This window comes from Colletotrichum phormii (genome assembly GCF_030913505.1).
Source record: "Colletotrichum phormii strain CBS 102054 chromosome Unknown BDP81scaffold_1, whole genome shotgun sequence".
Taxonomy (NCBI): domain Eukaryota; kingdom Fungi; phylum Ascomycota; class Sordariomycetes; order Glomerellales; family Glomerellaceae; genus Colletotrichum; species Colletotrichum phormii.
Window position 1 is genome coordinate 2,865,060 of NW_026851443.1, and position 12,972 is coordinate 2,878,031.

Consider the following 12,972-nt stretch of genomic DNA (forward strand, 5'->3'; position numbering starts at 1 on the left):
TTGGTGCAATTAAGGTTATGGGGGTGAGGATTGATTCTGAGAGGGCCTTCCTTCTATTCTATTCTTGTGTGACCAATCCTCTGGCATATTCAGACGCCGTGATGGATTCCCAGGCTCCCACAGTTGACCCAGTCCTTAAGACTGAGGGGGAGCCCCAGGCGATTGAAGCTATCGCGACTCAGGCGGCCACCACTGAGCCTACCACCAACGACATTGAGACCACGGCCAGACCCAGTGGAACCGAAGACGCCGCAGCCGGCCACGAACACGATGATGACGCAGCATCCGTGGCCAGCAGCGCCCTCACAGAGGACTGGAAGCACTCCTTTGATGAAGACCTCAGCGACGCTCTCGCTGGCATCCAAACCCAGGGCACCTTTGCCTCGTTCCACCCCCTGAAGCGCGTGGACCCAGACCTCTCCGTCCAGGATGTTGGACCTGTCAGCCTGCCACCATCGGAGCCGGTGGTACGGCAGCTGATTGACAAGGCTATCCGCGCTCCGTTCGGTAAGGGGAGCGAGACCATTGTCGACACCTCTGTGCGCAACACATGGGAGCTGGATCCCTCGCAGTTTGAGCTCCGGAGTCCGCGCTGGCCTGCGGATTTGCAAAAGATTTGCGCTTTTGTTGCGAAAAAATTGGGCGTCACGTCGCCTGTGACGGCAGAGCTGTATAAGCTGTTGATTTATGAAAAGGGGGCCATGTTCAAGGCTCATACCGAGTAGGTCTCTTGCGTGTGTTGTCTTTTGCGCGTAGAATATCGTGTGTGAGATATCGTGTTGGATGACTGACACTCCTCGGGCCACTAGCACCGAGAAATGCCCCGGCATGTTCGGAACGCTCGTCATCTGCCTTCCCTGCGGCCACAAGGGAGGCGACGTAGTCGTCAAGCACTGCGGCGAGACCAAAACCTTCAAGACCTCAGCAGCAGACCAGTCCTTTGCGTGCTGGTACTCAGACGTCCACCACGAGGTCCTGCCCGTCACGGAGGGCTACCGCGTCGTCTTGACGTACAACCTCGCCATCAACCCAGCGGCTCCGCGGCCCTCTGCGGGACTGCGGAGGCAAGAGACTCGCGACCTGCGGCACACCCTCCGGCGGTGGCTTGAGGACCCTGACGCTGGCGAGGCCGACCACGTCTACTATGGTCTGGACCACGAGTACACCGAGGCCAGTATCTCGATGAAGGCGCTCAAGGGGCGAGACGCGGCTGTTGTGCAGACGCTGCAGGAGCTGTCAGCGGGGCTCGAGTTTGACGTCCTCCTGGCCCTGACGGAGAAGATGGAGATGGGGCCGACGGAGTATGAGGGCAACCCGCGGTATTCGAAGAAGAAACGGAACCGACGTGGACAGCGCAAGCGACCAATCGATCCCTTTGGTGACTTTGGTGGTCTAGATGGATACGACTCGTGTGGTGTGCCGTATGAGGATTACGCATCCAGCTCGGATGGGTTCGGGGAGGATCCTAACGAGGCGGACATGTCTCATGAGATTGAGGATGTGACGGACGAGTCCTTATCTGTCAAGGTGCTCGTGGACCTGAGCGGGCGCCCAATACTTCGTAATATTGGGTTGGAATGGAGAAATGTTCTTGATGCTACGGAGTTCTTTGAAGGCGTTGAACGGCAGGAAGAATATGAGGGTTATCAGGGCAACTGGGTAAGTTTTCGGTCCAGAGTAAGGGCAGGTACCTTCGCCATGTTGACAAGATGAACTACAGGGACCAACAGCTACCCACCGGTACTGCGTAACAGTAAGCTTGCTTTTACCCCCCTTTCCCCTCGCGGCTTCTCGCTAATATCTGACTTACAGGCCGCGCTTATCATCCGCCGGGACAAAATCCCTTCGTTCCTCAAAGCTGGTACGAGGTCGGAGTGGGATCACTACCAAGATGACGCTGTGCTGCTCGATTATCTCACAGACTCGATTCTCAAGGCCTTGCCTAACCGCAAATCATCCTTTGAGACTCTCAAGTATGTCTGGGATACGTCGGTCCCTCGTCCAGGCTCGCGTACCCAAAAGGCTGAAGACGAAATCTTGAGCAAAGTGTTACGGTCCGCTGTGGCTATGAAAGATTGGGACTTTTTCGAAAAAGTCAGCAAGAAGAGGGGCGAAAAGGAGCTGGGCGGGCCACTGCCCGCGGGCTACTATCTAGTACTTTACACGAAGGTCTCACAGGGCGAAGTGGATTTTTCCAATATCAAAAACGGGTGCGTTCATCTGCCCTGTATTCAGCCCATGCTTGCAAGGTCTCTCATTAACCGCGTTGTCGATGTTCCAGCTTGACTTCCACAGTGTTCAGGGGTCGGCATTTCTTCGAGATCTTCGAGGCGGTTAAGGCCTTTGCGCCTACCGATCAACCCTTGTCTGACGAGATTTGGGAGTGGGCACGAGCAATGCTCACCAAAGGTGTCAAAGACATTGCCGATTCCGCAATCTTCGTCCGACAAGATGGTCTGGCTTTGGTGACAGGCGCTGAGAAGTATGCTGACTTCGACTGGCTTTCCTCTGTGTAAGACTCTTTCAAGAAACCCTAATCACCGCTACACGTGCAAATCACTGACTCTCACTGGCAGAGCAATGCCCTTGATCAAGGAGCTACTTGTACGCACGCCAGCTTTTGCACTAGATTTCCTATCAGCGCTGCTCTCATGCGCCAGACGAAAGGCTTTTCCGGTGACTCGAGCTGTCAAGTTATACAAGTGGCTTGCCAAAGAGCTCATCGCAATGCTCGACCTCGAAAAAGTCCACGGGCCCAGGGGAGACGACCCAGCCCACAAGAGGGCGAGACACACATACGGCCAGACGGCGCCCTCTGCCCCCGATCATCGCCTCGCCTTGACCCACGTCGCCCTGGTAGACCTCTTCTCCGGCCTCATCAAGCTCGCGTCCTCCCCTCCACAAGAGGACCTAGTCCTGCCGTTGGCCCTGAAGATTGTTAGTCATGCTCCCAAAATGCACGCGATCGACTTCCCCGTCCTCTGGATCCCCCTCCTCCGCGAACTCCTCGCCACCGTCGAAGCCACCAAGACACCCCTCAACAGCCCGCGCTACCAACAACTCTTCGCCGCCGTCTTCGAAGCCTACCGCGACAATTACGTCGGCTCAAGGCCAGTCCAGCCACCGTCCGGCCAGCTGGGAGGCGGCATGTACCTCGTGCAGTTCTGTACCTGCGGCGACTGCAGCAAGCTGGACAACTTCCTCGCGAACCCGGCACAGACGTCGCTCCGCTTGGTCATTGGCGCCAAGAAGCAGCGGCACCACGTGCACAAGGTGACTGAGGAACACGGCATTCGGGTCACGCATGAGACTGAGCGGTTTGCGCCCGGAGGGCCTACCATGGTGATAAACAAGGTGGGGCAGACGGATGTCGCGAAGCAGCAGGCGAGGGCCAAGGAGGCGGAGGAGGCCTTTCAGGCGTTTGATCAGACCAAGTTGGGGGTGTTGCTTGGTGAGGATTACCCGGCCATTGCGACGGCGCTGTGGCAGCGGCCGGTAAATCTGGTGCCGGGGCGGGGCGGTGTGACGTATCCGCCGGCACCGATTCCAGCTCCGGCTCCGGTTGCGGCTCCAACTGCGGCTCCAACTGCGGCTCCTGTTCCAGCCCCTGTCCCCGCTCCGGGACCCGCTGCCGCAGGTTATGTACCGCCGGGGAATACCATCGTGCCGGCAGTCGGGCCCGCGTGGGTTCCACCGCCCACGAATCGTCTTCAGCCGATGATCGGATCCGCACGGGGACCGCCGCCGTCACATTTCAATACGTCAGCAGCCGGGCCATCATCCGTACCACCGCCCATGAACGGTGCTCAACCGATGAATGGTCCGATGAATGGGCCTCGGCCAGTAAACGGGCCGGCACCGGTGCCTACAGTAATGCCATCAGGGCAGAGTGCTTTTGCGCCGACAACGGGAAATGCGAGAAAGTCGTCGCGACCGCCGCCTTCTAGTCTGAATACCTGGAGACTAGGTGTAGCTGCGGCTCCTGGGCCAAGTCAGCCTCCACCGCCTGTTGCTGGGGTGAAACGAAAAGCTGAGCCAGAGATTATTGATTTGACGTAAGCAGAGCTGCACGTCATAATTAAGATTCAACGTAGCCAACAATCAAGTAGATTCATCTTCACTCCTCCCAACCTATCACTGTAACTACGACTAACTCTGCGGACACACCTTGTCCACTGCGCTGTTCTCACACGGAAAAGTGTCGGGACAAGTGTTGAAGACGTAGAAACCGGTCCCGCAGCACGCGCTGATGCCACGGCACGAGTCCGCAGGGATGTTACATATGCCAGACTGATCATTCCGCCTCACGTTAGCATTGCTTTCTCGGTTATGGTAGTTGTGATTGTTTCAAGTGAACAAAGGGAGCAGTCGTTGGAACTTACCTCGGAAAAGCGGAAATCGAATTGCGAGTCGCAGCAGAACCTCGTCTTTTCGATGCTCCCGCCGTCGCCGGCTAAGTTTTGGCAGTAGCCCATTGACCTAGCTGCGATAGCGCTGGTCGCGAAGGACGTAATCGCGAATACAAGTGTGGCACGCATATTTCTAGAGTGGTTTACACGAAAGATTGTAAATAGTTGGTGACGAATTGTAACGAAAAAGACCGCGGAAGCCGCTTCACTGTGCTAAAACAGGCCATGAATACACGTAACATCTATGACTGATCTGAGAGCTCTGGGGATTCTTTTGGTTGGTTCCAAATCATAGAGCCGCAAGCATCCGCGGGCTCACAAATCTTAGTTATCTCAGGTCTTTCTTTCTAGAGTAACCCTCCCCTGTATGAAGCCCCCCCCCTACAGCCGAACTTAACCAAATCACCTCGCCATCGCTGATGTCCATAGCTGTGATCAATGTTTCCTTCACACCCGCATTGTCCACTGCCCATCTTCTCGAGATGCCCATCTTGCATCCACTCACACTACTCGGAGTCACCAACCTGCCATCCCTCCAAAAGTATACCGTCCTAAACGCGCCTCCCATGATATGACCGCTCTCATTCTGTAACAGCACGTCACATTCAGCAGGCGACGTCGTCTCGTCCATACCCGCACGTTCCCAAGCGGCGCTGTAAGACTGGCGATGCGTTGTTTTGTGCTTGGTGAACAGTGAGGGCGTTGTCGGCTCCGTGTCAAGGTACACGGGGATTTCTGAAGTACGGAGAGGGTTCATGATGTTCGACAAGGTTATTGGGTAAAGGGTATCCGTTGAGTTGGGCCTCGGGCCCGACATGATGCTGAGGATCCCGTCGCTCTTGAAGGCCAAGCGCACGATGAAGCGTCTGCCCGGGTCCTTGGATGCTTCGCCATGGGTTGAAAGCATGTGGGCGCTGACCTGCTTGGACAACGATTGCACACGGTCGATGCTACGCAAGTCCTCAGCCACGGCGTTCCATGAGAGATCAGACGCTGCGGCTTGGAGACGATTGATCCCGTGTTGAAGCAGGTAGCAGTGTGACCCCGGCAGAGATGCCTCGTTGTGGGGGAGACCTGCCGAGTAGGCAAAGGTTGTGATGATCTCGAAGTTTGGGTCAGAGGCGATTGCCTCAATCTCGTCGTTAGAGGCCATAGCTAGTTTCGGCGTGAGAAGACAGCCCAGGGCAAGGTGCAGGGTCATTTTTCACACTTCAGAGGAAGCAAAGGCTGGGAATGCCTTGGGAATTTATGTTGGCCGGACGTCGGTCCCGCGATCTATCAGCTGCAGACCTGCGGCGCAGCCACCAAGGGTGAGGGAATTAGTCGTGTTCTTCTTAACTGACTCCAGGCAGGTAGATTTAGGCAGGTAATATCCTTTCGCTGGAGGGCTGACAATCGTGGTCTTCGACAGCTTGTAATCAATAGTGAATCTAAGATCCATGGATGTGCGCATGCTTCCGGCACAACGGTATTGCACCTGGACCCTCGATCATTCAGGATACGCAATCTGCGAGAGAGACAACCGCCCATGTACTCTTCCCGACCAAGGTTTGTGGTTGTTGTAACCAGGAGGTTTTATTGTACTTCTGCCCTCGTATCAAAAGCTGGCAACAACTACAGACTGTTTATCCCATTCCGTTCCCCCCACCATCACGACCTCCCTGAAGAGATTACAAACATGAATCTTACTAAAATCCCCTACAATATTTACGCGTACTCGTGCTGCCAGTTGATGTCGAGATCAGTGATCTCGTCACGCTTAACCTCAAGACCGTCCTCCTCAATGCCCTCGTGTCTTTTCTTCGCGTAATCGTGCTCCCAGTTGGTGTCCAGGTCGGTGGACTCATCGCTGATAGCGAGGAGAGTGTCGATGAGGTGATGGCAAACGTGTGACACAATAGTCTGCCATATAACGCGATATACCTTAGCTCTATAGATACTTCTCTTATTCCTACTACTATATTCAATAAAGCATATACTAAGAACATTACAATTTAAAAAATAAGAAGAAGAACAAGAAGAAGAAGAATATTGTTAGTACTAATAATAGTAGGAATAATAGAGATAGAGCTAGGGTAAGGAGCGGCATCCCATTTTGTCACCTACTTGGATTGGAGAGTTACACGGAACCTTGAGCGGGCCGATCATGACCCACTCGCTGCCGGCATATTAGCCACACTGAGCATGCCAAGTTAGCAGGTTTGCTCTCTCCCAGCTGCTCGAGGAGGACAAAGGCCTCACAATAAGCCTGGAGGAATCCAAGAGCGCCTTCTGGCTGCGGGTGAGGTTGTCGGTGTTGACTCCGGCAGGGGCGCCCAGAGCGAGGGGCAGGATGCTGGCAAGGGCGAGAAGAGAAGATCGGAAACTGCATCTTGAATGAGTTGGGGAGATTGATTGGGAGTGGTTTTGAGATCAGGTGTAGATTGGAACTGAGAATGTGTGATCGATATCTTGTTAGCGAACCCGCCTTACTTAAACCACCTGGACTATATGTACTACGAATATGACAGGATGCAAAGTGTCTTCGGCAAAATCTCAGTATGCTCCAGCCCGTTGACTCCAGCCCGGTGCCTCAACAACCTTGACCTCCTCCCGCCCCGTCGTCACCACCTCGCCGACATCGAGCCGGAAGTTCTGCACACGAGCCCCGCCCTTCTCGAGAGTCCAGACGGCTAGACCAATGCAGTTGGTCCCCTGGTACCGGAGGATGCCCTCGGGCACGGGGAACCTGGTCTGCGGACCAATGTTGCTCACGTACCGCCCGTACTGGAACCCATTCACGTAGAGGATGGCGCGGTACGCTCCAGTACCGTTAGCCGCCGCGATATCGTCGAAAACGAACGCTACAGGCACATCGAGGTCGGAAGCGGGGATCTGCAGATCCAATTTCGCGGCGTAGAATGCTACGCCGGGCGCATCTATCCCTTCAAATGGCGAGCGTAGCGTGTTGAGCGCCGCTTCGGGCGGAGAGGGGAGGTGATAGCCCTGACGCTCGACAAAGAGCCCTCCCTCGTTCAACGGGCCGCGGAACCTGTCAGCGTAGTCCTCGCCGCCGAGGTTCCCCGTAATCTTCCACGTCGTGACGTTCGTCTGGGCGCCAGAGGGGGACGTGATGCTGTAGTCCAAGATCCCGCGCGGGTTCTTCATCACGTCCGCGGGGATGACAAAGTTCTCCTCGAGGCCGGTCGTGTCGACGAGGACGGTCAGGACGTACGTCGCGCCCGCGGTGAGGTTCGCCAGGGTGTAGTTGGAGGTGTTATCGCCCGCGGTGTCGGGTCCGTTGGCAAAGGAGCCGAGAAAGGTGTCGTTTAGCCAGACGGAGCTCGCGAAGGCGGAGCCGCCCTGGGTTGTGATGTTGAGCTTGTCTTCTGTGCCGTTTGAGGTGAAGTAGCCCCGGAAGACGAGCGTGCCGGTGTGGAAGCCGTAGTCTGAGGCGAAGAGGGAGACGGGGGTCGTGAGGTTGGCGATTGTGTTGTTTGTGGTTTTGTGGTCTGCAAGGGGCCAGGCGGAGTCGTCGTAGCCTGGGCGAATTTCGGGGAGGGAGTCGATGAAGGTCCAGTTGAGTGACTTGAGGTCTGGTACGGTGGGCGCGGCATCCGCGAGGGACGGTTTCGCGATCCAGTTGGTTAGGTTGTTCGTTGTGTGGTCCAGTTGCTTGCCATTGACTTCAAGCTTTGTGACTTCTGGTTCGACGCCGATGATCTCCAACTCAGTGGTGCGGTTGAAGTCTGCTTGGACCCTGAGAGTGTCACCCTGTATTGAGATCGATCTTATCAAGTACCCGCCGTTGACAATGAGCGAGTCTGGGTTCATAATGGACGTTCCGTATGCTGATTCGCTTCCGCCAGGTTTGTCCGGCACCCAGTAGTTGTATGCCGAATTGCGGTCTTCTTTGTGTTAGTTACAAAGTGGTACGGAGTAGCTGTTGTACTTACCTAAAATGTAAATAACCAGGTTGTCAACCTTGACTACCCGTCGAGTGCTGGATGTCTCCCATGCCAAGAGCAGGGTATTTTTCACGTAATTATGGTCAACGCTGGTGCCCTCGACGAGGAAAGGCGTCACGGTCGATTTGATAGCTATTTCGTGCGTCTCGCCAGGTCCGCTATAAACGACAAGAACCGTCTGGTTCTTGTACCGTTTCCAAGTAAAAATCTCGGCTGTCGAATACAGTAGTGTCGTGTTTCCAACAGGGTAATCAGTGACGACGATCTTCGAATCACGACGGGTGAGCTGAAGCAGGTCGCGGGACTGCGGGATCGTGATGGTTCCTTGCGACGTGGGTAGACGAAGCGTATAATCGGTCGTAGCAACACTGGAGTAGTTGCTGTGCCGGACGACGAAGAAAGAGCCGGTTCCATTACCTAGCAAAGGCGTGACTGTGATGTCGGGAGTTGCGCTGTAAACGCCAACGGTCAAGTTTGCGGGCGTTGTGGTCAGGTAGCTAGGCGAAACTTTCATAAACTGTGCCTCGAGCTTCAGCTCAGAGTACTTTTCCCTCGAGACACTCCTCTCTTCCGTGATTGCCTTGCAAAATTTTAGTAATTGTAAATCCACGGATCAAAAACTTCCAACTCACGGCGCCGTAATCATAGGACGTGTACCCTCCCGGATGCCCCAGATTACCCCAATTAGTACCGCCGAAAATCTACTTTTGCGTCAGTATCGGCCCCTCGTTCCTAACCCCTTCGCAGTAACTAACCATATACAGGTTATATATAGTGACGCCAGCTCCAAAGTTGTTCTTGTAGAATACGCGCTCAAACTCGTGATTAAGCAATGCAGCACACTTTTCAAAACCAGGTCCGGCGTAAGGGTCGAAAGATCCTCCTTGGAACTGTCACGAGTAAGCACAAGCTCATGTCTCTCCATAGAGACCTGTCAGCCTACCTCTAATATCGAGTACGGCGTGCTCGGACTCTGTTGCAAATGCAGTGCGTGATAATTGGTCGGTAGCTTATTGTCTGGCCACGTATTCGGGTTTGCCTATATCTCAGCGGTCAGTTCCATTTGCCAGTCCTTTTTTTCTTTTCTTTCAGGATAGATTGCAGGATACTACGTACACAGTCAAAACCAAGCGGGTACCCATCATGACCCTGTAGAAAGCATTAGTCTCAAGTCTCTGCGGTAGCTTCAGAGTGACTTACATAAATGTCAACGGCGCCTACGCCCGTTCCAGGCGCATTGTGACCCGCTGGTCTAGCGTCGTTGCTGATGAGGGGCACGACAACCCCAGCTTTGCGAGCCTGGTCGATGACATACTGGAAGTAAGGTCCATCGGGACTACTGCCGGTATCAAAGTTGGTGTACTCGTTCTCCGGCTGCAGGAGGATTACAGGGCCGCCGTTGGTGATTTGGGCCTTAGCAATGATGCCGCAAACCTTTGCCATGTAGCTAACGACCAGTGTCAGTCACTTGTTGCAGTTACAAAACCCCCAAGGCATCAAACATCATTACTTACTTATCCGTCGCGGAGAGGAATTCGGGGTCCGAGGTCCTCAGCTTCGCCTTGAGCCTCGCCAACCAACCGGGAAACCCACCACCAGAGACCTCGGCGTTGATATACGGACCGGGCCTTGCAATGAGGTAGATGCCCGCCTTGGTCGCGGCGTCGAAGAAGGGCTGGAGATCAAACACGCCCTCGGCGGTGAAGTCACCGGCTTTCCCCTCGAGCAGCGCCCAGTCAAGGTAGAAGGAGACCGTATTTAGACCCAGGGCTTTCACCTTTTGGAAGACGTCGAGGTACAGCGACCGCACGGGCAGGCGGAAGGGATGAATCTCGCCCGATAAGATCATGACCCGCTCGCCGCGGACGAAGAGCGAGTGCTCGTCCCATGTCACAATGTCCTGGAGCTGGTCTCTTGTGTCGATGACCGCGGGAAGAGGGGAACGAGCTCCGGCGAGGCTGCTGCTGCTGCTCGCGGATACGGCGGAGCAGAGCCCGAGGCCTAGCGAGGCGATGGAGAAAAGAGACGGCCTCATTATGTCTGACAGGTTATCCGGGGGTGGCGGCTGTCAAAAACGGGGAGGAGGAGGAGAAAGGATGAGACTATGACACCCACCAGGGTGTGCCGTCCGTTACATGATATAATCGTCAAAGTCACCAACCTCGGACATATGCAGCCGCACGAAACCCTGAGAGTCGTCCGGAGACCGATAACCTTCTAGGTGCTCTAGCGCCGTTCGACCCGCGCAGATTAATGCGGTAGTCAATAATTTGAGGTGTGCGTAGTAATGGCCCAACGTTCATCTTTTCCCCTTCCCCTCCCGAAGCTTCCTCCCCCTCCCCCCTCCATTGCCGGAAAGATGCAGTAGCGGCACTAGAAGAAACGAATGGGCATGTCCGCCAAAACGGGTGTCATTAGCTTCGCATACGAAACGATCGTCCGATGCCCGTGGGCTGAGAAAAAGCTTGGTCCGCGATATGCAAGCCATTTTTCTGCAGCCTCGAAGTACGGGGAAAAAGAGGTTGGTTGGGTGGTCAGTTGATTAAGCTTCGTCGGCCTTAGCCCGCAGGAGCCGTGCGGAGATGCGGGTGGTTGATCGTTGGAGCATTTGGAGGAAGCGGTTCCAACAACCCCCCCTTCTTGACGTACTCGAATACTTTACCAGGAATAATCTCGGCCGATTGCGTGCGGAGGCAGATCCGACGGTGAATTGCGACAAGAGGGCGTATGGACCAGTGTTGATCGTCGCCGGTACCTACTTCAATCTCAATTAACGCGATGCCCGTTTATTGTCCGCAGAACGGAGTTACGATATATCAAGTGCCGAAGGCCGGAATATGTTTGCCTGTGACTGTCTGGTCGCATTCAAGCTCGTATCCGTCGCTTGTTGGTGATGATCCGGCTGGCGCAATGTAACCTCGCTGCTCATCATGGACAGTTGGTGCGGGCAAGCGATTGACTAATTAAATGTAATGAAGCCCATATGACGCCATTCAAACAAAAGTCCAATCCGACTCCTCATCGGCGCCGGGGCTCGAATCGACCGTCTGCTCCTCGAAGAAGCCGACTGCTCGCCCGTCCCTCTTCCAGACCTTGCCGTCCTTCATGACAAAGCCAACCTTTTTCAAGGCCCCCTCGTCTTCTCTCGGATCCGTGTCCAGGGCAATGATATCGGCTCGGTATCCCTTCTCAATGGACCCAAAACGAAAGCCGCTCTTCTCCTTACCGCAACTTTCCCAGCCTCCCATCAGGCACGCTTCCAGCACATCCACGACAGGAACCCCTGCCCGGATCATGAGTTCCATTTCAAGAGCACCTTCCCCATGAGGAAACGTTCCGGTATCACCTCCAGCAGCAAGCCGCACGCCGAGATCGTGCGCCCTCTTGGTCTGCTTGGCGATGCGGCTATACTCAGGCGAAGTCTTCATGATCCCGAGCGTCGGGACGAAGATGGTACCGCGGCGCGCCATTTCTCGAAAGACCTCGTCGGTGGCCTCTTGGCAGTGCTCAACGGTATCGACGCCAGCCTTGATAGCCATGAGCGCGCCCTTTGCCGATCCCGCGTGGCACGCCACGGGCAGCTCGCCTAGCTTAGCTTCCTTGACGATTGCGTCCATTTCCTCCTGGTTGAACATGACCACAGTCGGGTTGGGCTCCCAAGGAAGAAACGGGATCGGTTCCTTTGCATTCGGAAATCGCATCACCTTGCGCCGATAGTCCCCGTAGAACTTGATGATATCGGCCCCATCGGCCGCACGGCGCCGGACAGCCTGTGTCACGCCCACCGGACCGTCGCAGGGGTCGGAAATGCGCGGCAGCTTGGCCCACGCGTTCTCGTGACGGACCTCGTAGGACCCGGTGCTGGCGAGACACTCGGTGGCCACGAAGAGTCGCGGGCCGGGCAGGAGACCTCGGTTGACGCAGTCTCTCAGGTTTGCGTCGAATGAGCGCAGTCCTTCGGTGCCCATGTCTCTGTAGGTGGTGTAACCGGACAAAAGGGCGACGCGGAGATGATTTGTAGCACGAACGACTCGCTCGACGACACTTTCGTCGCGCATCTGGACCGTCGATGAAGCTTCACTAGGCATTGTTAGATGAGCAAAGGACCCTGTGCCACGTTTGATGAGGCTCACTCGTATGGATGAAGAAACACATGTGTATGGGCGTCGACAAATCCTGGCATCACAACCTTCCCTCGGAGATCTATGTCACGATTTTTCAACTCGACATTTTCGGATCGTTTCCGTTCATACACATCTGCAATGGAACCGGTCGCTGGGTCGACGACAATCGAGATGTTCTTGTCAAAAGTTTTGTTCCTTGGATTGAATAGCAATGATGTATATACTGTAAATTGTCCATCGAGCCTGTGACTCATTTTTGTGGTGTTGCGAGGACTTTTGGCAGCATAAGCGTGTTCTGGCTCAGGTAGTGTTTTCGGGCTGCGAGACTCTCGAGATAATATAGCCAAGTCAATGAAGAGTGCCTACGTAGACGGCAACATGAAACACCTAGGTGATTGCTGTCTGATGATGTATTCACCTGCGGGCAAGATCCTAAGCTAGCTCTCATAGGCAGCCCAGTCATCACAGACTCCCGTTTGAAATGGGCAAAAG

The 12,972-nt window shown here is 55.0% G+C and overlaps 4 protein-coding genes across 4 annotated transcripts; 1 reads left to right on the forward strand and 3 right to left on the reverse strand.

Annotated features, from left to right (window-relative positions):
* Positions 1-23: 23 nt before the first annotated feature.
* Positions 24-4,182, forward strand: BDP81DRAFT_13266 (uncharacterized protein). Its single transcript, XM_060581762.1, has 6 exons — positions 24-721; positions 810-1,659; positions 1,721-1,753; positions 1,813-2,210; positions 2,282-2,512; positions 2,577-4,182. Exons 1-6 carry the CDS (start codon positions 102-104, stop codon positions 4,057-4,059), a joined length of 3,615 nt encoding a protein of 1,204 aa, XP_060452007.1. The 5' UTR covers positions 24-101; the 3' UTR covers positions 4,060-4,182.
* Positions 4,183-4,811: 629 nt separating this feature from the next.
* On the reverse strand, positions 4,812-5,610 carry BDP81DRAFT_444590 (uncharacterized protein; the record flags this gene model as incomplete). The annotated part of the gene is made up of 2 exons (XM_060591854.1): positions 4,812-4,838; positions 4,915-5,610. 2 exons carry the CDS (start codon positions 5,608-5,610, stop codon positions 4,812-4,814), a joined length of 723 nt encoding a protein of 240 aa, XP_060452008.1.
* Positions 5,611-6,812: 1,202 nt separating this feature from the next.
* Positions 6,813-10,664, reverse strand: BDP81DRAFT_413888 (family 35 glycosyl hydrolase). The gene is made up of 8 exons (XM_060589313.1): positions 9,871-10,664; positions 9,557-9,803; positions 9,473-9,505; positions 9,300-9,395; positions 9,112-9,246; positions 8,989-9,057; positions 8,345-8,936; positions 6,813-8,296 (listed from the first exon to the last, which is right to left on the reverse strand). Exons 1-8 carry the CDS (start codon positions 10,389-10,391, stop codon positions 6,945-6,947), a joined length of 3,045 nt encoding a protein of 1,014 aa, XP_060452009.1. The 5' UTR covers positions 10,392-10,664; the 3' UTR covers positions 6,813-6,944.
* A 685-nt stretch (positions 10,665-11,349) lies between these two features.
* Positions 11,350-12,734, reverse strand: BDP81DRAFT_307232 (amidohydrolase; the record flags this gene model as incomplete). The annotated part of the gene is made up of 2 exons (XM_060583346.1): positions 11,350-12,436; positions 12,490-12,734. 2 exons carry the CDS (start codon positions 12,732-12,734, stop codon positions 11,350-11,352), a joined length of 1,332 nt encoding a protein of 443 aa, XP_060452010.1.
* Positions 12,735-12,972: the final 238 nt, after the last annotated feature.

Coding starts and splice junctions, on each gene's coding strand:
- BDP81DRAFT_13266 (XM_060581762.1), top strand. CDS start 102: ATGGATTCCCAGGCTCCCACAGTTGACCCAGTCCTTAAGACTGAGGGG. Junction 1,754..1,812: donor CCCACCGGTACTGCGTAACA/GTAAGCTTGCTT, acceptor TCTGACTTACAG/GCCGCGCTTATCATCCGCCG. Junction 2,211..2,281: donor TTTTCCAATATCAAAAACGG/GTGCGTTCATCT, acceptor TCGATGTTCCAG/CTTGACTTCCACAGTGTTCA.
- BDP81DRAFT_413888 (XM_060589313.1), bottom strand. CDS start 10,391: ATGAGGCCGTCTCTTTTCTCCATCGCCTCGCTAGGCCTCGGGCTCTGC. Junction 9,506..9,556: donor TAGGCGCCGTTGACATTTAT/GTAAGTCACTCT, acceptor TGCTTTCTACAG/GGTCATGATGGGTACCCGCT. Junction 9,396..9,472: donor ACCCGCTTGGTTTTGACTGT/GTACGTAGTATC, acceptor GCTGAGATATAG/GCAAACCCGAATACGTGGCC.